Raw genomic sequence first — 22,489 nt, forward strand, 5'->3', positions numbered from 1 at the left:
TCTGTCGAATATTTTCTCTATATAATCTTGGACTAATAGAGGTAAGGTTAAGCACATTCGACCACAGGTTCTATAGACAGATTGTTATCGTCAGAGTCATGTCGAATCTCCTATTCTATATCGAACTGTTGTAACAATGAAAACGAAAATAAAGCATTTATTTATGTCGGATCTTTCGTTTTTCGGATTTTGTGCTTTCGTTATCGTTTGTCAAAACGAAAACGAAAATAGCTGAAATTCGGACGAAAATGCATTCGGACGAAAACGAATGCACATGTCTACTGTTTAATAGTGTATATGTTTAGCCTCAAACAGGGCATAGATAAGTCAGGCGTTTATGGCACTGCTGACAGCTATTTGAAATGTACATTTTTATGCAGAAAAAAGATATTCTGCAAATATAAGTTTATGGTTGCTGTTCATGGGGGAAACTTTGATTATGTTTATGCTTATGTTTTTACTTATTGTAGGGAACGGCCAAGTTATTTTAAAGATCCCCAATTTTTGTTTATAAATGGTTTTATTATTGTCTGTGAATTGGTTATTTTTCTTCTTGCTGTTACTAAACACAGTAACTATTGTACATTTGGCATCTTTATTTTGTTTTTAAAGTCTGTGGTTTTAGTTTTTATTTAACGTTTACAGACTTAATAAAAGGCAGAAAATGCCAAAGTATTGTTAAGAATTTCCTTGAAGTTGGCCTTCATATGTGACATGTGTATCATCTGTGTTGTAAACAAGATATTACCACATATTTTACATTTTTAGGTTATTAAACTGTGTGGTGCTTCAAAACCAAGGGTGACGCGGTCAGCTCGCGATGGAGTGGACGTTCATGTTGGTAAAAAGGTATTCAAGGCCAACACAGACAATGAGGAGACGCTATCTGGAAAAAGGAGGTATTTGGAAAGCTGTCTATTTTTTTTTCTATTATTACTTTTCAGCTTACCCAAATTGCATGTTATTTTCAATTCCAGTACATTTCAATGGTATAAATAATACAGATCACCAGAGTCAGGCTAATTTGTGGATAATGGAAATCTGTAAATATCACGCAATATGCAAGACCCATTGCCTTGTAATATGTTCATATCTCTTTGAAAATTTCCACATTTTGTCATGTTACAAGAAAAACATTTAGATATATTTTATTGGGATGTTATGTGATAGACCAACAAAAAGTGGCACACAATTGTACAGTTGAAGGAAAATTAAAACATTTTTCAAAATGTTTTACAGATATCTGAAAAGTGTGGCGTGCATTAGTATTCAGACCCCCTGAGTTAATACTTTGTAGAACCACCTTTTCGCTGCAATTACAGTTGGAAGTCTTTTTGGGTATGTCTCTACCAGCTTTGCACATTTTAGAGCGTGACATTTTTGCAAAATAGCTCAATCTCTGTCCGATTGGATGGAGAGGGTTTATGAACAGCAATTTTCAAGTCTTGCGACAGATTCTCAATTTGATTTAGGTCTGAATTTTGACTGGGCCATTTTAACACATGAATATGCTTTGATCATTCCATTGTAGCTCTGGCTGTATATTTAGGGTCATTGTTCTGCTGGAAGGTGAGCCTCCACCCCAGTCTCAAGTCTTTTGCAAACTCTTAACAGGTTTTCTTCTAATGCTGTGTACACACGACCGGAATTTCCGGCAGACTAGGTCTGATGGAATCAGTCCGTAGGACAATCTGATCGTGTGTGGGCTAATCCGATTGTTTTTTCATTGAAAAAATCTGACGGACCTAGAAATAGAACAGACGTTCAAACGGACTTAGTCCGTTTGTGTGTGGCCAAGTCTGTTCACTCTGAAGTCCATCGGATCTCCGCTGAAAAGTCAGTCAGGAAGACCGTCAGATCTAGTCTGCCGGAAAGTCCAGTCGTGTGTACGCAGCATAAGATTGCCCTGTATTTGGCTCCATCCATCTTCCCATCAACTCTGACCCGCTTACCTGTCCCTGCTGAAGATAAGCATTCCCACAACATGATGCTGCCACCACCATGTTTCACGGTGGGGATGGTGTGTTCAGGATGATGTGCAGTGTTAGTTTTCCACCATTGTAAGAACAAAGGACAACGACGGCACGAGGACCAACTGAGTAATAATAAAATAAATAACTAAAAAATACAATGATGAGAAAGTCTGTCTAATAGTTCCAATAAAAGTTCCAATTTACACTGGCAGCTGCAACCTTAAAAGTAGAAGCAAAACTCCAAGGGGCAAAGTCGTTCAGTGGTCCAAGATGCTGTCCATATGGTCTAAAGATGTCAGGGTCCAGGTGTTGTGGACAGTAAGCTGCTTGAGAATGGAGTAGCAATGTAGCCTCTGATGTTATCCAGGAGGTACAGCATACAGGCGTACTGTGCAACGAACAGAAACCGGAAGTGCATTGCAGCCGGGGACACAAACAACGAGGACCGGAAGTAACATGATTAGGGCAGCCAATAGGATGACGCGTTTCACAGCATCCACGGTTTCTTCAGATCCAGCTGGCTTATCAGGAGATCGTGTGTAAATAGGCTAAAGGGGAGGGGACAGAAAAGGCTAGGCTTATGACAGCTAGGGACACTTTTCTGTCCCCTCCCCTTTAGCCTATTTATACATGATCTCCAGATCAGTCAGCTGCTTCTGAAGAAATAGCGGATGCTGTGAAACATGGCATCCTATTGGCTGCCCTAATTACAGCACTTCCAGTTGTTTGTGTCCCAGGCTGGGACGCACTTCCAGTTCCAATTTCCGTTCGTTGCACAGTACGCCTGTATGCCGTACCTCCCGGAGGCTACACCGCTACTCCATTCTCAAGAGGCTTACTGTCCACAACACATAGACCCTGCCTTTACACCATACGGACAGCACCTTGGACCACTAAACGACTTTGCCCCTGGACCCTGCATTATGTGCCTGTATTTACTTCTCTCTTGTGAGTAGCCATTTGGCTTGTTTTTATTTTTATTAAATAGATACTACAATACTGCACTGAGTCTGGCGCACCTGGTTTTTTATCTTCGTTTTCCACCACACATAGCGTTTTGCTTTTAGGCCAAAAAGTTGAATTTTGGTCTCATCCGACCAGAGCACCTTCTTCCACGTTTTCTTCCTTCTGCCACACTTTTCAGATATTTATTTGTAAAAAAAATTGAAAACCATTTAACATTTTCATGCCACTTTGTGTTGATCTATCACATAAAATCCCAATAAAATATATTTAAGTTTTTGGTTGTAACATGACAAAATGTGGAAAATTTCAATAGGTATAAATACATTTTCAAGGCATTGTAGATGCTTTCAATTTGTTTTTCTTTTATAAATAAATGGACAGAATGTTTCCAGGCCAGCGAACCACTGTAAGCTGGTATCCAAATACTATATGAGAAAACAGTAATCACTATATAAGAGTCTTATGTTCATCCTGTTTTTCTGTTCACATTCTGGTGTAGTAAACTGCTACTCTTTGAAAGTCCATTTTAACATCACTGGTGATAAATAAGGAAAGAAAGAAGGGTTGGGACTTTGAGTGAGGTGCATGACAAGCAGCAGGTAATATAGAGTAAAATCAAGTAAATCTATATAATATGAGTGGATTCATAACTTAGCACAATGTAAACCATAGAAATATTGTTTGTTTATTGTAAACGCCTCATCAACAATTATTACATGTAACAATTCATACATTAGATAAAACATGATGGATCAAAGTTATAGAAAAATCATGATGCATAGTAGCAAATGAGCTTAGAGATTCTGAAAACAGGGTGGGGAGCTGATGGTTAAAAAAACAGTAAATCAACAATACATAGGTAGTAACAAATTCATATATTGTGAGTACAAGCATCCTATAGCTGGACTTCGCTCCACTTCATCAGGAGAAAGATGCATAATGTGTAAGTGTAGAGGATATACAGTATCTCACAAAAGTGAGTACACCCCCCACATCTTTGTAAATATTTTATTATATCTTTTCATGTGATAACACTGAAGAAATTACACTTTGCTACAATGTAAAGTAGTGAATGTACAGTTTGTATAACAGTGTAAATTTTCTGCCCCCTCAAAATAACTCAACACACAGCCTGTCTAATGTCTAAACCACTGGCAACAAAAGCAAGTACACCCCATAAGTGAAAATGTCCAAATGGGGCCCAAGTAGCCATTTTCCCTCCCCGGTACCATGTGACTCATTGGTATTGCAAGGTCTCAGGTGTGAATGGGGAGCAGGTGTGTTGAATTTGTTGTTATCACTCTCACTCATACTCGTTCTCTCATACACTCTCTCATACTGGTCAGTGGAAGTTCAATATGCCACCTGGATCTGAAAAAAAGAATTGTTACTCTATATAAAGGTGGTCTAGGCTATAAGAATATTCTCAAGACCCTGAAACTGAGCTGCAGCATGGTGGCCAAGACCACACAGTGGTTTAACAGGACAGGTTCCAGTCAGAACAGGCCTCGCCATGGTCGACCAAAGAAGTTGCATGCATGTGCTCAGCGCCATATCCAGAGGTTGTCTTTGGGAAATATATATATGAGTGCTGCCAGCATTTCTGCAGAGTTTGAAGGGGTGGGGGGGTCAGCCTGTCAGTGCTCAGACCATACATCACACACTGCATCAAATTGGTCTGCATTGCTGTCAGCCCGGAAGGAAGCTCCTGCTAAACATGATGCACAAAAAAGCCTGTTTGCGGGTTTGCTGAAGACAAGCAGACTAAGGACATGGATTACTGGAACCATGTCCTGTGGTCTGATGAGACCAAGATAAACTTATTTAGTTCAGATGGTGTCAAACATGAGTGGTGGCAACCAGGTGAGGAGTACAAAGACAAGTGTGTCTTGCCTACAGTCAAGCATGATGGTGGGAGTGTCGTGGTCTGGGGCTACATGAGAGCTGCCGGCACTGGGGAGCTACTGTTCATTGAGGGAACCATGAATGTCATCATATACTGTGACATACTCAAGCAGAGCATGATAACCTCCTTTCAGAGACTGGGCCGCGGGGCAGTATTCCAACATGATAAAGACCCCAAACACACCACCAAGACAACCACTGCCTTGCTAAAGAAGCTGAGGGTAAAGGTGATGAGCTGGCCAAGCATGTCTCCTAGACCTAAAGCCCATTGAACATCTGTGGGGCATCCTCAAATGGACGGTGGAGGAGCGCAAGGTCTCTAACATCCACCAGCTCTGTGATGTCATCGTGGAGGAGTAGAAGAGGACTCCAGTGGCAACCTGTGAAGCTCTGGTGAAGTTTGCGCCCAAGAGGGTTAAGTCAGTGCTGGAAAATAATGGTGGCCACACAAAATATTGACACTTTCTGCTCAATGTGGACATTTATACTTATATTGCCAGCGGTTTAGACATTAATGGCTGTGTGTTGTTATTTTGAGGGTCCAGCAAATTTACACTGTCATACAAGCTGTACACTCACTACTTTACATTGTAGCAAAGTGTAATTTCTTCAGTGTTGTCACATGAAAAGCTAGAATAAAATATATTTATAAAAATGTAAGGGGTGTAGTCACTTTTGAGAGATACTGTACATTGTGTGTTAAAAAACAATGCAATAGTTAATAGCTGGTAGAGAAAAAACCCACCCAACAGTGGAGATGACCTTCCCTGCTATACTCACAATTAGACATGTGCAGAGTGAAATATTTCATTTCGGAATTTTGTTTTCGTCCGAAAAATACATTTATTTAGTTACTTCCGAAATTCGTTATTTATTTAGTTTTTCGTTCAAAAATTGCATTAGTCTGAAAATCCACATGAATTACAGTCAAATCTGTCTTTGAAGGCTTATGGTGTCTGTCGAATGTATAAAGAAGATTCGACATAGCTGCTAGCATACTTTGTATGAACTTTAGAACCCTATTAAAGTCTATGGGACTCCAACGTTCAAAATCTAAAGGGCTAATTTTAAAGGCTAATATGCAAGTTACTGTCCTAAAAAGTGTTTGAGGACCTGGGTCCTCCCCCAGGGGACATGCATCAATGCAAAAAAAAGTTTTAAAAATGGCCGTTTTTTCGGGAGCAGTAATTTTAATAATGATTAAAGTGGAACAATAAAAGTGTAATATTCCTTTAAATTTCATACCTGGGGGGTGTCTATAGTATGCCTGTGAAGGGGCACATGTTTCCCATGCTTAGAACTGTCCCTGCACAAAGTGTAATTTCTGCAGGAAAAAAAGTCATTTAAAATCACTCATGGCTATAATGAATTGTCGGCTCCCGTAATACAGAGAACACTCATTGAAAGTCATTGATAAAAAAAAAAGCGTGGGGTTCCCCGAAATTCAATTACCAGGCCCTTCAGGTCTGGTATGGATATTAAGGTGAACCCCGCATCAAATAAAAAAATTGACGTGGGGTCCCCCTAAAAATTAAATCCAGACCCTTTATCCGAGCACGCAACCTGTCAGGCCGCAGGAAAAGGGGGGGACGAGAGAGCGCCCCCCCTCCTGACCTGTACCAGTCCACATGCCCTCAACATTGGGAGGATGCTTTGGGGTCCCCCCCAAAGCACCATGTCCCCATGTTGATGAGGACAAGGGCCTCATCCCCACAACCCTGGCCGGTGGTTGTGGGGGTCTTCGGGCGGGGAGCTTATCAGACATAACGCAGGTTTCCGTTACATCAGAGGGGGGTAGGGTCACCCATACGTCATTGGGGAAGCCCTTCTTCCCCATTTGCTCCAGAGGGGGGTGGGGTCAGGTGACGGGTGGCCCGCCCTCCGCATATAAGAAATGTCAGGGCGCCGGGATCCCGCAGTGTCTCCTCCGTGGAGACAGAAGATGGATGGATTTGTTGCACTGGATCAGATCAGCCATCGCTGCACCCCGGAGAGATGATCATCCTTCGCTGGATAGCAAGTGTGGATTACCACCGCTGGAATCTTTTTTTAATTTTTTTTATTTTTAATAAAGGACTTTTTCAAAAGTGTGTTTGTCTTATTTAACTACTTTTTACAGTTTCTTTGTGAAATACCCCCTTACCATTTCAAACAGGGGAGCCGGGATCTGGGGGCCCCCTTGTTAAAGGGGGCTTCCAGATTCTGATAAGCCCCCTGCCCGCAGACCCCCACAACCACCGGCCAGGGTTGTGGGATTGAGGCCCTTGTCCTCATCAACATGGGGACATGGTGCTTTGGGGGGCAATGTTGAGGGCATGTGGCCTGGTACGGTTCAGGTTGCGTGCTTGGATAAAGGGTCTGGTATGGATATTTAGGGGGAACCCGATGTAAAAAAAAAATTCATTTGATGCAGGGTTCCCCTTAATATCCATACCAGACCTGAAGGGCCTGGTAATTGAATTTGGGGGATCCCCACGCTTTTTTTTTTTATCAATGACTTTCAATGAGTGTTCTCTGTATTACGGGAGCCGACAATTCATTATAGCCACGAGTGATTTTAAATGACTTTTTTTCCTGCAGAAATTACACTTTGTGCAGGGACAGTTCTAAGCACGGGAAACATGCGCCCCTTCACAGGCATACTATAGACACCCCCCAGATACGAAATTTAAAGGAATATTACACTTTTATTGTTTCACTTTAATCATTATTAAAATCACTGCTCCCAGAAAAACTGCAGTTTTTAAAACTTTTTTTTGCATTGATACATGTCCCTTGGGGCAGGACCCAGGTCCCCAAACACTTTTTAGGACAGTAACTTGCATATTAGCCTTTAAAATTAGCACTTTAGAATCTTTTCTCTCTGTCGAATCTTTTCTCTCTATGTCGAATATATTCTCTCTGTCGAATATTTTCTCAATAAAATCTTGGACTAATAGAGGTAAGGTTAGGCACATTCGACCACAGGTTCAATAGACACAGATTGTTATTGTCAGAGTCACGTCAAATCTCCTATTCTATATCGGACTGTTGTAACAACGGAAACTAAAATAAAGCATTTATTTATGTTGGATCTTTCGTTTTTCGGATTCTGCACTTTCGTTATCGTTTGTCAAAACGAAAATACCTGAAATTCGGGCGAAAATGCATTTGGACGAAAACGAATGCACATGTCTACTCACAATCAGCTCTTGGTTAAACACATGATGTGATGGAGTGAGGACAACCTTACGGGAACTGTGGGAACACTTGACCGTGAACTCAAAGGCACACACATAAGGACCTCATAGAGGGCACAGGCCTCCATTATATGGTCAGTGATGGTACCATGTACATTCTTGTTCTAGGTCAGTGTAAAGTTTTGAAGCCAGAGAGTTGGCATAACACATTAAAGTCGTAATAAACCCCAAACCACAAACGTATTATATTGCAGCTTACCAATCATTCAATGTAATGGCTGCATTCGTTTTTTTTTCTTTGGCTCTTTTCCCCTCTGTATTCACCTGGTGATCTGGCAGTAACACACCTCCTGTATTAAGTGAGACACAACTCTAGATGAATGAGCGTAGGAGGCACAGCAGATGGCAGCATTGTCAGCCTGGGGAGGGGGTAGTGTTTAAATTAACAGATTTAGACTAATGAATCAATTAGCTCACACTTTATAAGCTTTGGCAAACTTTATAAGCTACAGAAAAATGTTTTTTTTTTTTTCCTTTTGGGATAAAGGTTGTGCATGAATAAATAAAAGCTGAACATTTTAATCACACCTGCCAATGTTAAGTGGGTTGTCCCATCCATGTAAACTGATACATTCTGCTGGAGAGTTTAAGCTAATATGCAAGTTACTGTCCTAAAACATGTTTGGGGACCTGGGTCCTGCCCCAGGAGACATGTAACAATGCAAAAAAAAGTTATAAAAATGGCAGTTTTTTCAGGAGCAGTGATTTTAAATGATTAAAGTGAAACAATAAAATGTAATGTTCCTTGAAATTTCCTTGGGGGGGGGGGGGGGGGGTGTCTATAGTATCCCTGTGAAGGGCGTATGTTTCTGGTGCATAGAACTGTCCCTGCACAAAGTGTCATTTATGCAGGAAAAAAAGTCCTTTAAAATCACTCGCAGCTATTATGAATTGTCGGCTCCGTAATACAGAGAACACTCATTGAAAGTCATTGATAAAATAAATAAATAAAAAAGCGTGGGGGTCCCCCAAATTCAATTACCAGACCCTTCAGGTCTGGTATGGATATTAAGGGGAACCCCGCGTCAAATTAAAAAAAAATTGACGCGGGTCAAAACGAAAATACCTGAAATTTGGACGAAAATGCATTCGGACAAAAACGAATGCACATGTCTATTACCTGGTAAGTTAGTTCTGTAGTGGCAGGATATAAGAGAGAGCACAGAGGAAATGGTGTGGGCCTGTGGACCACGGCTGAAGAGGCTCTGCAAAAATCTTCACCGCCCAACATTTCTTCCAATTTTTTTTTTTTCCTGTTTTAATATCTCTCTGGTAAATATAAACAAGGCTCATGGGGGTAGCTTAGGAGGTAAATACTATTATTTTGCCTAGATCCCGGTTTAGTGATAATCCTCTGCACAGATGTTTCCTGTTTCCACATATAAAAAGGAAAGAAGATTGGCATTTTGAGGGAAATATGTAACACAACAGGTAGCCACGAGCTTTTTAGCTGAAACTCGAATTAACACAGTGACTATATTAATCAAAGTGAGTTTAAGGATAAAGAGATGTTTCACTATCCATCATTCTCAATGAGACATCTGCCCATGTTAAAGCTATAGGCAGGTCCAAAATGCCCATGTTAAAACTATAGGCAGGTCCAAAATATGCAAATGAACGCAGCGCTGTACTCATTAATACATAATTAAATGTTTTCTTTAAATGCAAGCAGTACATGTCCCTGAATTTTAACATCAGCCTCTTGCTATTCATCGGGGCTGGAGCAATACAGTACTGACAAGGAGCATGCTGTTAGGAGGGGAAAGCAGTGTGACAGATAAACTCATCCCTGTGCTGCTTCTTTCTGTGTCCAGTCTCAGACTGTGGACATTTAGCTGCAGAATAAAAGTATTGTGTAAGAAATCTTTAGATTGAAGGTAAATATTGCAGCCAAAGCTTATTTATTGTTGTAATGGGCTGTTCATGTTATATTGGTTTTTGTTTTTTGGCTGGATTTTTGCTGTAAAAGATTGCATGATCTGTATTATCTGTACAATAAAAACAAGTTGGAAAGGAAAAGTTTGTCTTTCCATTTGCCCATTGCTAACATATTTTCTATTTCTAGGGAGTTTATAATGAAGTTGAAAGCCTACAGTCACTTCTATGGTAGCCTCCCTGCCCTTGTCTGTGGTCACAGCACAGTTTCTGAAAATGACACCTCGTGCTGGAACGGACAGGAGATTGTTGAGAAGTAAGTCTCTACTATGTTAATGATTTGTATTCGCCCTCTAGGATAACTGCATGCTCTTCAGTATCCCCTAGGTTGCCTAAATAAATGTGCAGTATATTTCCATCATGCGGTTCCTAGGTCCCATTAGTTTTACTAGTGAATGGGTTCTACTTCCATGCCACTCTCTCCATGGTATTTATGTTATCTATAGAAACTTTAGTCTTTTTTTGTCTGTAATAGGGCAGATATGAATGGTGGCTGCACACATACAGTGGGGATAATAATTATTGAAATTTTGTAGGTTTGCCTAATTGCAAAGAAATTAAGGGTCAATAATTTTTATCATAGATGTATTTTAAATGATAGAATGATGGAGACAGAATGGCGACTAAAAATCAAGAAAAAACATATGATCCAAATGTTATAAATTTGTGCCACAGTTCATTGAGTAAAAGTAAAACATGACTTAGTACTTGGTAGAGAAACCCTTGTTGCTAAGCACAGAGGTAAGTAGTTGGTTACCAGGTTTGCACACATCTCAGGAGGGAGTTTGGTCCACTCTTCTTTACAGATCTTCTCTAAATCCTTAAGGTTTCTCGGCTGTCGCTTGGCAACTCAAATTTTTAGCTCCCTCCACAAACTTTCTATAAAGTCTGTACCTTTAGCAGAGAAACAGAAGCAAATAATAATCTTTCCACCTCCATGTTTGAGTGTAGGGATGGTGTTCTTAAGGTCATAGTCAGCATTTTTCTTCGTCCAAACATGGTAAGTCAACTTAATGCCAAAGAGCTCAATTTTGGCCTTTGAGCACTTTCTCCCAATCCTTCTTTGAATCATTTAGATATTCATTGGCAAATTTCAGATGGGCCTACATACAGTGGTGTGAAAAAGTGTTTGCCCCCTTCCTCATTTCCTGTTCCTTTGCATGTTTGTCACACTTAAGTGTTTCGGAACATCAAACCAATTTAAACAATAGTCAAGGACAACACAAGTAAACACAAAATGCAATTTGTAAATGAAGGTGTTTATTATTAAAGGTGAAAAAAAATCCAAACCATCATGGCCCTGTGTGAAAAAGTGATTGCCCCCTAAACCTAATAACTGGTTGGGCCACCCTTAGCAGCAACAACTGCAACCAAGCGTTTGCGATAACGTGCAATGAGGCTTTTACAGCGTCCTGGAGGAATTTTGGCCCACTCATCTTTGCAGAATTGTCCTAATTCAGTTACATTAGAGGGTTTTCGAGCATTACCGGCCTTTTTAAGGTCATACCACAACATCTCATTAGGATTCAGGTCAGGACTTTGGCTAGGCCACTCCAAAGTCTTCATTTTGTTTTTCTTCAGCCATTCGGTGGTGGACTTGCTGGTGTGTTTAGGATCATTGTCCTGCTGCAGAACCCAAGTTCGTTTCAGCTTGAGTACACGAACAGATGATCGGACATTCTCCTTCAGGATCTCTTGGTAGACAGCAGAATTCATAGTTCCTTTTATCACGGCAAGTCTTCCAGGTCCTGAAGCAGCAAAACAGCCCCAGACCATCACACTACCACCACCATATTTTACTGTTGGTATAATGTTCTTTTTATGAAATGCAGTGTTCCTTCTACGCCAGATATACTTGGACACACACCTTCCAAAGAGTTCCACTTTTGTCTCATCGGTCCACAGAATGTTGTCCCAAAAGTCTTGGGGATCATCAAGATGTGTTGTGGAGAAATTGAGACGAGCTTTGATGTTTTTTGCTCAGCAGTGGTTTTCTCCTTGGAACTCTGCCATGCAGGCCATTTTTGCCCAGTCTTTTCCTGATGGTGGAGGCATGAACGCTGACCTTAACTGAGGCAAGTGAGGCCTGCAGTTCCTTGGACGTTGTTGTGGGGTCTTTTGTGACCTCTTGGATGAGTCGTCGCTGCGCTCTTGGGGTAATTTTGGGCGGCCGGCCACTCCTGGGAAGGTTCACCACTGTTCCATGTCTTCGCCATTTGTGGATAATGGCTCTCACTGTGGTTCGCTGGATTCCCAAAGCTTTGGAAATGGCTTTATAACCCTTTCCAGACTGATAGATCTCAATTACTTTCTTTCTCAATTGTTCCTGAATTTCTTTGGGTCTCGGCATGATGTGTAGCTTTTAAGGATCTTCTGGTGGACCTTACTGTGTCAAGCAGCTCCTATTTAAGTGATGCCTTGATTGTGAACAGATGTGGCAATAATCAGGCCTGGGTGTGGCTAGAGAAATTGAACTCAGGTGTGGACAACCACAGTTATTGTATGTTTTAACAAGGGGGGCAATCACTTTTTCACACAGGGCCATGATGGTTTGGATTTTTTTTCACCTTTAATAATAAACACCTTCATTTACAAATTGCATTTTGTGTTTACTTGTGTTGTCCTTGACTATTGTTTAAATTGGTTTGATGTTCCGAAACACTTAAGTGTGACAAACATGCAAAGGAACAGGAAATGAGGAAGGGGGCAAACACTTTTTCACACCACTGTATGTGCCTTCTTGAGGAGGGGGGCCTTGCGAGTGCTGCAGGATTTCAATCCATGGTGCCGTATTGTGTTACCAATGGCTTGTTTGGTGACTGTGGTCCCAACTGCCTTGAGATCGTTCACAAGCTCCTCCCGTGTAGTTCTGGGCTGATCCCTCACTTTTTTCATGATCATCCTTACCCCATGAGGCAAAATATTGCATGGATATTGTATAATCTTTATAATAAAATTATTTTCAGTGTCATACCTGTAGGCCATTTGCAGCCTCTCCCAAGCTTGTCCAGAAAACTCCTAGGTGGGCTGCCTAAAAATAATATGACACGAAAGACATCCATATTTTTTGTCTCAAAAATTAGGAAGCATTATTAAGATGGCTATTATCATACTGTCCATGTAACACTTCCTGCCCTCCCCCAAGGGATTTAGTCATAGGTTATGCTTTTTTGTAATTGCCCCTCCTACTAGATCTTCTCTGAGTGGTCTGCTTGGTTAGCAGTTCACATTTTCTCCTGAATTTTATGACAGGTCATACCTGCTTGTTGTTCCCCAAGTCCTTGTCCATAAACGTTATTTTCTTCCTCTGCAAAAAGAATGACCAGCAAGTTTGAGACAGCTGTCTAATATTGGACTGTCTCTATGGTATACACGAGCAGTTCTGAATGTACAGTTGATCAAGGGGAAGAAAGGAATTATTTGCATGGCTTGCCCCCTATTCTAAAATGAGCAACAAATCCCTTGTTTTGGGGATTTATGATGAAACTGAGACATGTAGATACCTCTGTTTTAGGAAGGGCTCTATTGTGCTTTACCCAGAATTCATAAAAATTTTACACAGCCATGTATGTACACCACAGTTATTGACTTCAGTGCAAAATTACGTTTGTAGCCTGTGCTACATATGCATGTTCAACACAGCCCCATTGGAAGCCAATGGGGGCTGCAGTGCATATGCTTGTTCCTCTGTGCAGATTTTTGAAAAGTTTGGCAACGTGCACAACAAACATAAATATAACCTATGACCAAATTGTTAGAGGGAGAAAGAAGGGGAACAGTGAAGGATAAGTGTACTAAGAGTTTTCACTTATCCTTTTATAAGCCTACAAGTGTGTTATTTCCATCCATAATTATGGCTCTGCACTCTGATGAGCCATCTAGGTTTGGTTTAATCTCTTCTTAGAGATTGCATATGCAGATTGCTGACCTTCTGTACAGGAAGGAACCCTTGTACTAATGACCGTTACATTATCCGGGGATAAGAATTTCATTAAGTTCCATTTTAATTCCTCATATTCAAGTAATACAGATTTCCAGCACTATTAGGAAAATAATAAACGTAAGTATATATCAATGTCTCCACAGTAAGTAACCTTAGGTATTAATTAACCCCTACTTAAAAAGCCGACCCAAAGCACTACAGGGACAAAAAGATGTCAGATGATCATTTTTAAAAATTACCCATGCAGCAAGGATTTGTATCTATTAATATGGATAACCAGGCCTGGGGTTCTGTATGACCTCTATTTGTCCAGTAGAAACAGTGGTTTGGGGACTTTTATTTTTGCTCTTTAATTTAATGTGCGTTTAATGTTTGATTTTTGCAGTTAATGTTTAATGGAAGTTAATTGAGCCTGTGTTAAATGTCACTAGAGCTCATCTGCCACAATCTGACTCAATTTAGAAGATATTTCTTACTGGCTGCAGGTCTAACCTATATATTATATATTCTCCCATTATTTATAAGACAGGGTATGTGAGGAAAGAGCTAAATTTTCACTGCAAAAATAAACCTAAATTTCAAAATCCTACCTGCACAAACTCGCATGAGCCATAAGTGCTAAGTGGGGATCTTTACCCGCTGCTGTCTCATGATCATTAACAGTGTTTTTAACAAAGTAAATTAGGCCATTTTTAGTAACACTAAATTGCAAAAAATCTTTAAATTTTAGAATTTTTTCTTTTACAAAAGTGTAGTTCCCTTACTGGAAACAGAATTATACACAACACTTCTTTGTGATGAGAAGGACCTAAGAAACATCATTAGGGAGTGTATAATAATTATATTAAGGGACAAGTCTTGATCTGTGAGACTCTAGTCTAGAGAGTCTGTTGTTTTCACTTAGTCATACCTCACTTTGACTGTAGAGGAACAGGCTGTTGTACAGCGTTCTGAAGTAGGAAAAAAAAGCCTGTATTTTTAAAAAGGACATATGACTGCTGCAATGTGCGTTCATAATTTTTAAAATATAGCTAAAAACAAAGATTTACATATATGAATAATTCTTTATGCTGATGGCAAGAGAAGTGAAGTCTAGTAGTAGAGGTCACATGCCTGATGAAGGGCCCCTGCGTGGCTCCAAAACATTGCAATCTACTGTAACGATGTGATCACTGATTAAAGCTCGGGACCCGCTCTGGAGATCCTTAGTGTGCTGGTGATATTTGATTTCTTAGAAGTAGAGGTGATCTCGGGGCAGGTGATGAGAAAGTCTTTACTTTGTGACTGTTACATATACTACAAACAATGGTGATGCTTACGATACAGTATAATATGTTGAAAAGTAGTAGCACTGATTCATTTTCCACAATATGCATTTGAGAAATGCGTGTGATGTCATGTGGCAGGTGGTGATGGCAGAAGGAAGCATGGTTGGGTTTCAGATTGTTTACAAGACCCAGTACTTCACATGAGAAAGGAAGGTGACTCTGGAAGGTTGTCTGATATTCTATACAAAGGAGTGCAGTAGGGTCACCAGTTTCAAGTGACACCCAAAAGGTTCTTCTGGGCTGTGTGTGTTTAAAAAAAGAGATGTATTTTATATTAAATGGCAATAGAAACTAACAAATCATGTACTCTTGGCCTTAGTACAGGATACTGCCAAGCATTTGATTTTGTTTAATACCATACTGTATAATTTAGCAGTACATATCAAAAGCTAAAGCTCTTTGCCCCCTGAGAGCTTGAAGTCTAATGTGCCTCTTATAGTCTTTCAGTCCAAACCTACCATATATTTTTGGGTTGTAAAAGGATCCTCATACAAAAATTGATAGAATATACAAACTTGGTTACATGTTTTTGTTTTGTAGACGAAACAAATCAAATCTGGTCACTTCAACTGAACATACCTCAGTTTCATGCCTTTTAAAAAAATAAAGGTTACATAATGCATACAATGTAATAATGCCTAGATTGTTCCAGTGAACTGGTTGTCCTCATCAGGTCTGTCTTAAAGGTGCATGGGGTCCTCATGATAATCTTGCATTATGTCATACGTGACAACTGTCCCAGAACTGCCACAACAGTTATGCTTTTTACCAAGCTGTTCCTGGCTGGCCGTGTCCTAGGCACCGTCCTGGAATTCGGGCCTGCAAGGACAGCAGCAGCCTATCACTGGGCTATATCTGCATTTGGAATGATATCTTCTCCAACTATATTCCTTCTGCAGTTTCCAGGGCTTTGCGGTCAAAACTGTACCGTGACCTTCTGCCACCCCACCGTACTATGCCAGTTGTGTTGATTACTGACTAGTCCTAGAGTTATGGCATGTTTTCTTATTGTTTAAAATTAATTTTATTTAAAGTACTTATAAAAATACGTTTAATTCTTTTAACTATTTATAGTTACATTTTTGAGAATAGGTGTGTAAATTGGGCCAGGCTGGTAGGGGTCCCAGTGCATTACTTTGTCCAGGGGCCCATGATGCTCTTAGGACAGCCCTGGTCATCATATGGGAGAAATCTACATGGCTGGGTTCCTGCTTCTTGTAGTTCCAGCTGTCTTGTACTACCCTCTACCACAGATTTTCCAACATCAGCATTGCATTAACAAAATGAAATATCATAGGCTGGCAGTGGAGAGACTGAAACTTGGAAATTTTAGATACATAACGTACCTAGTCCCTATCATTTAGAAAACAATGACTTGCTTTAGTGCTACCCATTAGTACTTGACCTGACAATTATTTTTCCATAAATTCCTACCCCTCACCTCTAGGAAATGCACAAAAGGGCTTGCCACTCTATGTAAAAATACGGACTAGCCAATCACCTTTTTATTTAATGATTTACCCAATAATTCCTTATAATTAGTATTTATTATGGTGTAATTGGGTATTAACTGTACATTTCTCAATGATAAACTGTTTTTAAAAATGATCTTGTGATTATAGCCTAAGCGTTTATTATATATCAGATTTAAACCCGACCAATATGCTGCATTTATGGTTCTAACTGTATGACTTGCAAACAGTTAACCATCCAGTATACACAGAGTTTGGGTGATGCCTGTCAGAGACATTTATTATGTGAGCTGACTGCTGTAATCTGTGATGAACACACTACACATGGCAGGCAGCATGCTGCTTTAGATGAAGGCAGCCAGTGAAATATGAAGCCATTGGGCGATTGTGATCTATAACTGAACTCTGGCAGTGCAGAGAGCCGCTAAAGGTCTTACAGATGAAAGTGTCATTGACAGAGCGTGCACTCTCCCCAATGTGAAACATGCCATTTAGAAGTATGTGAAAAACTCTGCAAGCTGCTTAGGCATTCAGTCTGCGATCCGCGTCCATATGGTCTTGCATGCCTGTGGTAAACAAATGCATTGCTTTCTAATTTGTGCGTGTGCCAGAATACTTTCTTTGATGATATAAGGATGTAGAATGAATATACTTTTTAGCAGTCAGAGTCCCAAAAGTAAACTGATTTTATTCGATTTTTTTTGTTTTTACTGAAAGTGGAAGTTCAGTCAAAAGCTAACTAAGGCTAAACCTACTCCCACCCCCATTCTAAGCCTATTCTATCTAACCCTGTAAAGAAAAGATCGCTTTACTTACCTATTCTGAAGCTGCGCTGGTCTGGTCCCATGATCAGCTGTCAGTGGAGGCTTCAGTGTGGAGGAGAGATGGCCAACAATGGATAGGAGATTGGTGGGAGAGTGCTGGAACATATCCTAGGCAACGCTCTTCTACCAGAACCGAGCCTCCCTGCTGTACTGATCAGCTTCTCAGGCCCTCTCCTTCCAGTTATTGCAGTTCTTCACACAGACATCTGTCAGCAAGCCTGTCTGAGCCTGTTAGTTTCCTTCAGAGAGGCATGCTGACAATGGAGGCATTGAGGGCTGGATAGGGACAGCCAAAGGGCTGGATATGGCCCTGGGGCTGAGATTTGCCCTGGTCTCATATAGACTGACCCTTTAGCCTACCCACCTTTCCCACGCAATTGGATAAGTCGAATGAATGTATTGTATCTTCAAGCCATATTTGACCAGCAGGTGACAATGTGAAATCTTGTGAAATGTGAAAACTGCAACTCCCTATACCAGTAAACCCTAGAACTGGAAAATACACAGTGGAGGCAGATTCAAATAAGTAGAATTCATTTAAAGTGGTAGTAAACCCTGCTTGGTGATTTTTACTTACAGATACGCCTATAATTAAGCTTACCTGTAGGTAACATGAAGATCTCCTAAAAGTGCACGATTTAGGAGATATTCACCCTGGATGCAGCCAGTTGCGTCATCGGCGCATGCACGCTGAAGGTCCAGCATACCTTCAGCGCTTAATGCCGAACCCGAGGGCTTCCATGCGCATTTGCTGGAGTGATGTCATCATGGCTTCGGCTAATCACATAGCCAGAGCGAGAGAACCCGCAAGAAAGAATGGGGGAAGATGTCAGCCCTCTCAGCGGGGACAGTACAGTTCTGTTTTGGCAAAAAGGTTTTAGGCATTCTTTATTTGTGTTCCCCTACTATGGTCATTTTGGATCTGGGGTGACAGGAGAACACAAATCAAGAATGCCTAAAGTATTTTACCTAAAAAGAACATGTCACAAGTGCAGGCACATTTTAATTAGAAGTAGAAACAGGATTGTGCAGCCATTAATAAGATCATTTGCATCAGTGACATCTTCCTATCCAAATAGGGCCAATACATGATACAAAAGGCCCATATACATGATACAAAAATCGTAAGTAAAATTTGGTCAGACAAACGATCTGCCAATTTTCAGATCGTTAGTATGGTGCTTTCGACAGCCGATTACGATTTTTCATATGGAAAAACCTGGATGTGCAGACTATTAGGCCGCGTACACACGCGCGGACTGTTCGCCCAACTTTGTCCGTCCAACAGTTTCGGCAAACAGTCCGCTCAAACTTAGCATGGACGGACATGGCCACACACGACGGACGAACAGTTTGCTGAAACCGTGCGCGATGACGTGAACGGCACGTACGACGGGACGAAAAATACGACGTCCTATACACTGCATTATAGCTTTCGGCGTGAAAATCCTTTCTGAACATGCGCGCAACTTTGTTTGACGAACAAGCCTACACACGAGCGGACTGTTCGCTGAAACAAGGTTTCAGCGGACAGTTTTACGGAATTTCCGAAAAACCTTGTCTGTCAAACTGTCCGCTGAAACTGTCCGCTGAAAGCCCACACACGAGCGGACTGTCCGCCCAAACACTGTTCAGCGATTTTCGTTTTAATTAGTACGGTTTTCGTCCGAAAAAATCGTAAACGCAAGACTACGCATACTCAGAAAAACAAAAGCATACATACAAAACTATTCAATGCATTGGGGGTTATTTCCGAAAGGAAAAGCCACTTTGCACTGCAAGTGCACTTGGAGGTGCAGTAATTTTAAATCTGAGGGATAGATCTGAAATGAGGGGAAGCTCTGCTGATTTTATCATCCAATTATGTGCAAGCTGAAATGCTGTTTTTTATTTTCCTTGCATGTTCCCCTTTGGATCTACAGTGACTTTACTTCCAAGTGCACTTGCAGTGCAAAGTGGACTTTCCTTACTAAATAACCACCATTATGGTGGTTCTGTAATTGAATTATGTTGTATGAGAATTTTCGTATGGTGACTAACCTCTTTAAGTCTACAGGGCTCTATAGAAATTGTTTGGCAGTTGTTGAAATTAAAGTTTATTCCTTAAACTCAAACTGTAAATATTTCCTATATTTAACCACTTGCTTACTGGGCACTTAAACCCCCTTCAGTCCCAGACCAATTTTCAGCTTTCAGCGCTGATGCACTTTGAATGACAATTGCGCGGTCATACAACACTGTACCTAAATGAAATTTTTATCATTTTTTTCCCACAAATAGAGCTTTCTTTTGGTGGTATTTAGTTACAGCTCGGAGTTTTATTTTTTGCTAAACAAACAAAAAAAGATGCAAAAAAAAAAATCATGTTTTAATAGTTTGTTATAAAATTTTGCAAACGGGTCATTTTTCTCCTTCATTGAAGTGCGCTGATTAGGCGGCACTGATAGGCTGCATTGGTGGGCACTGATGGGCTGCATTGGTGGGCACTGATAGGCTGCACTGGTGGGCACTGATAGGCATAGTTAAGGCGGCACTAATAGGCACAGATAAGGTGGCACCGATGGGCACAGATAAGGCGGCACTGATGGGCAAAGATGGGCACAGATAAGATGGCACGGATGGGTGGCACGGATAAGTGGCACGGATGGGTGGCACGGGTGGGCACTGATAGGTACCACTGATAGATGGGACTGATGGGCACTGATAGGTGGCACTTATAGGTGGCTCTGATAGGTGGCACTGCTGGGCGGCACTGCTGGGAACTGATGGGTGGCACTGCTGGGCACTGATGGGCGGCACTGGGGTGCAGCACCTTTGAGGCAGATTGTGGGCACTGTGGGTGGCACTGTTGGTGGCACTGCTGGATAGCATTGTGGGTGGCATTGTGGGTGGCACTGTGGGTGGCACTGTGGGCACTATGGGCACTGCTGGGTGGCACTTACTTTTATTCAGGATGGCACTGCGGTGGGCAGGTGGGCACTGGCAGGGGGCAGGTGGTCGCTTGTATTGCTGGCCGTGATCGGGACTGATGTCCCGATCACGGCCGCCGGTGATCGGCTTTTTTTTTTTCTCCTCGCGCTGTCAGCGCGAGGAGGAATAATAGCCGATTACCGGCTCCGTTCTATCACATGATCAGCTGTCATTGGCTGACAGCTGATCACGTGATAAGGGGTCGGGATCGACCCCTTGCACGGATCGGTGATCAGGCGAGTCTCATGGACTCGCCGATCACAGAGCGCGCCGCGCGCGCCCCTCAGGGGGCGCGCAGGCCGCTCGTACACGGGACGACGTCAATAGACGTAGTCCCGAAAAAGTAGATCCGCGCTAATGCCGTCATTTGGCAATAGCGCGGATCCCAAGTGGTTAAACTGACACTCTTAAGCCTCATACACACGATAGGACTTTGTACAAACTTTCCCTTGGATTTTTGTACAAAGGGCATCGGCCCTGAACTTGTATTGCATACACACAGCAGGACTTTTTCAGCCAACTTTCACCAAATCACGTGGTTTTTCTGCTCTTTACCGCCACCTTTGGTCAACTTCTGTATTGTTGTCTGATCTTTAGCATTGGTTCTGAGCATGCCTGTTTGTACTTTGTACAAAAGTCCTATGGTTTTCTGTACACACGATCAGACTTTGCTCCATCTGACTTTTGTTGCCAGAAAGTTTGTCCGTTTGCACAGCCAACAAAAGTTCGATGAAAACCAAAAAAGTTTGCCCGATGGAGCGTGCACACGGTCGGATGTTGCTCCAAAACAGCTAATTTGCATGTTTGTTGTCAAAAAGTCTGATCGTGTGTATGGGCCTTTATACTAACAGGGTGAGTATATTCAGAGAAGGAGACATTCCAGTGACCAGAGGTCATGATCTGAACCCCAGAGCCAGCAGATCAGAAGTTCTCTTTAAAATTCAATGTTGTGAATGCATGGAGTTAAATACATCCCCCACCTTCAGGCAATTGGAAGCTTTTAAACGTTTTAAAAATTGGGAGCCGAGGATGAAAAAAACAGATCTGGATAAACACATACACACTTCTCTTAAAGGGTACCCTAAAGATATTCAAGGTCTGCTTTCTTCAGACAGTTAACATTTTTTTCTGTCTTGTGGACTTCACTTGGTGATGTAGTAGCCGGAAATAGTCATGTGGCAAGAGCCTAGATTTTTGAAATGGCTAATAAATCTAACTTCAATAGATTGTATACAGGTAAACAGAGTTTAGCTTTATGTGTTTGTAACTGGACCTGAGGAGATTTTACAAATAATAGCACCCCTACCCCTAATCATATTTTACAACAAAACAATGGGATTTTAAAGGTCGTAATAACACAAATTATTTAAAAAGTTGGAACAATTTTTATTAACCACAAGTTTAAATACACATTAAAAATGTTTTTCAACATCATAATCACAGCAATGAGTCTAGCATCTCTGCATTAACAACTACACTGGTGTCTTTTTGTTAACATGTTTCGCCGACAATTGCTTCAGCAGGAGTGTTGCTGATAATTAGTATTGCTGTATAGAGTGTTGCTGTCCATTAACTTCAATTTCAATCCTCAAAATAACCTTCTCAGTTTCTTGACCAATAAGGTTTTTCCCTACCCACATCTTCAGGGCATCATTTAGGTTGCCACAGAAGAGATATACAGACCCTGTATCCACTATGATATACACACACTGGGGGGCACCAGATATATCTGCGCATTAAGTAGTTTCCACATTGGTCTCAGACATATCAAACATCCATGCGCTAACATATTGGCCCCTCCACCTGCTCAGGCTTATAGTGCAGGGAATTGATAAGATTTGTGTTATTAGCACCTTCAAAATCCCATATTTTGTTTTTTGTTGAGTTTAGCTTTAGCAATTCCAGTATTTTTAAGCTAGTGGTGGTTCACTTGT

General features: G+C 41.2%; 1 protein-coding gene across 1 annotated transcript in view; it reads left to right on the forward strand.

Annotated features, from left to right (window-relative positions):
- Window positions 1-22,489, forward strand: part of GPC3 (glypican 3) — a 1,007,260-nt gene that overhangs the window by 618,519 nt on the left and 366,252 nt on the right. The window contains exons 4-5 of the mRNA XM_077493112.1: window positions 769-899; window positions 10,149-10,274. Coding sequence (XP_077349238.1) covers window positions 769-899; window positions 10,149-10,274 — 257 coding nt within the window. The remainder of the gene's footprint in view (window positions 1-768; window positions 900-10,148; window positions 10,275-22,489) is intronic.

This window comes from Lithobates pipiens, unplaced genomic scaffold, assembly GCF_037356315.1.
Source record: "Lithobates pipiens isolate NorthernLeopardFrog02 unplaced genomic scaffold, aLitPip1_a1.2 Scaffold_1, whole genome shotgun sequence".
NCBI lineage: Eukaryota > Metazoa > Chordata > Amphibia > Anura > Ranidae > Lithobates > Lithobates pipiens.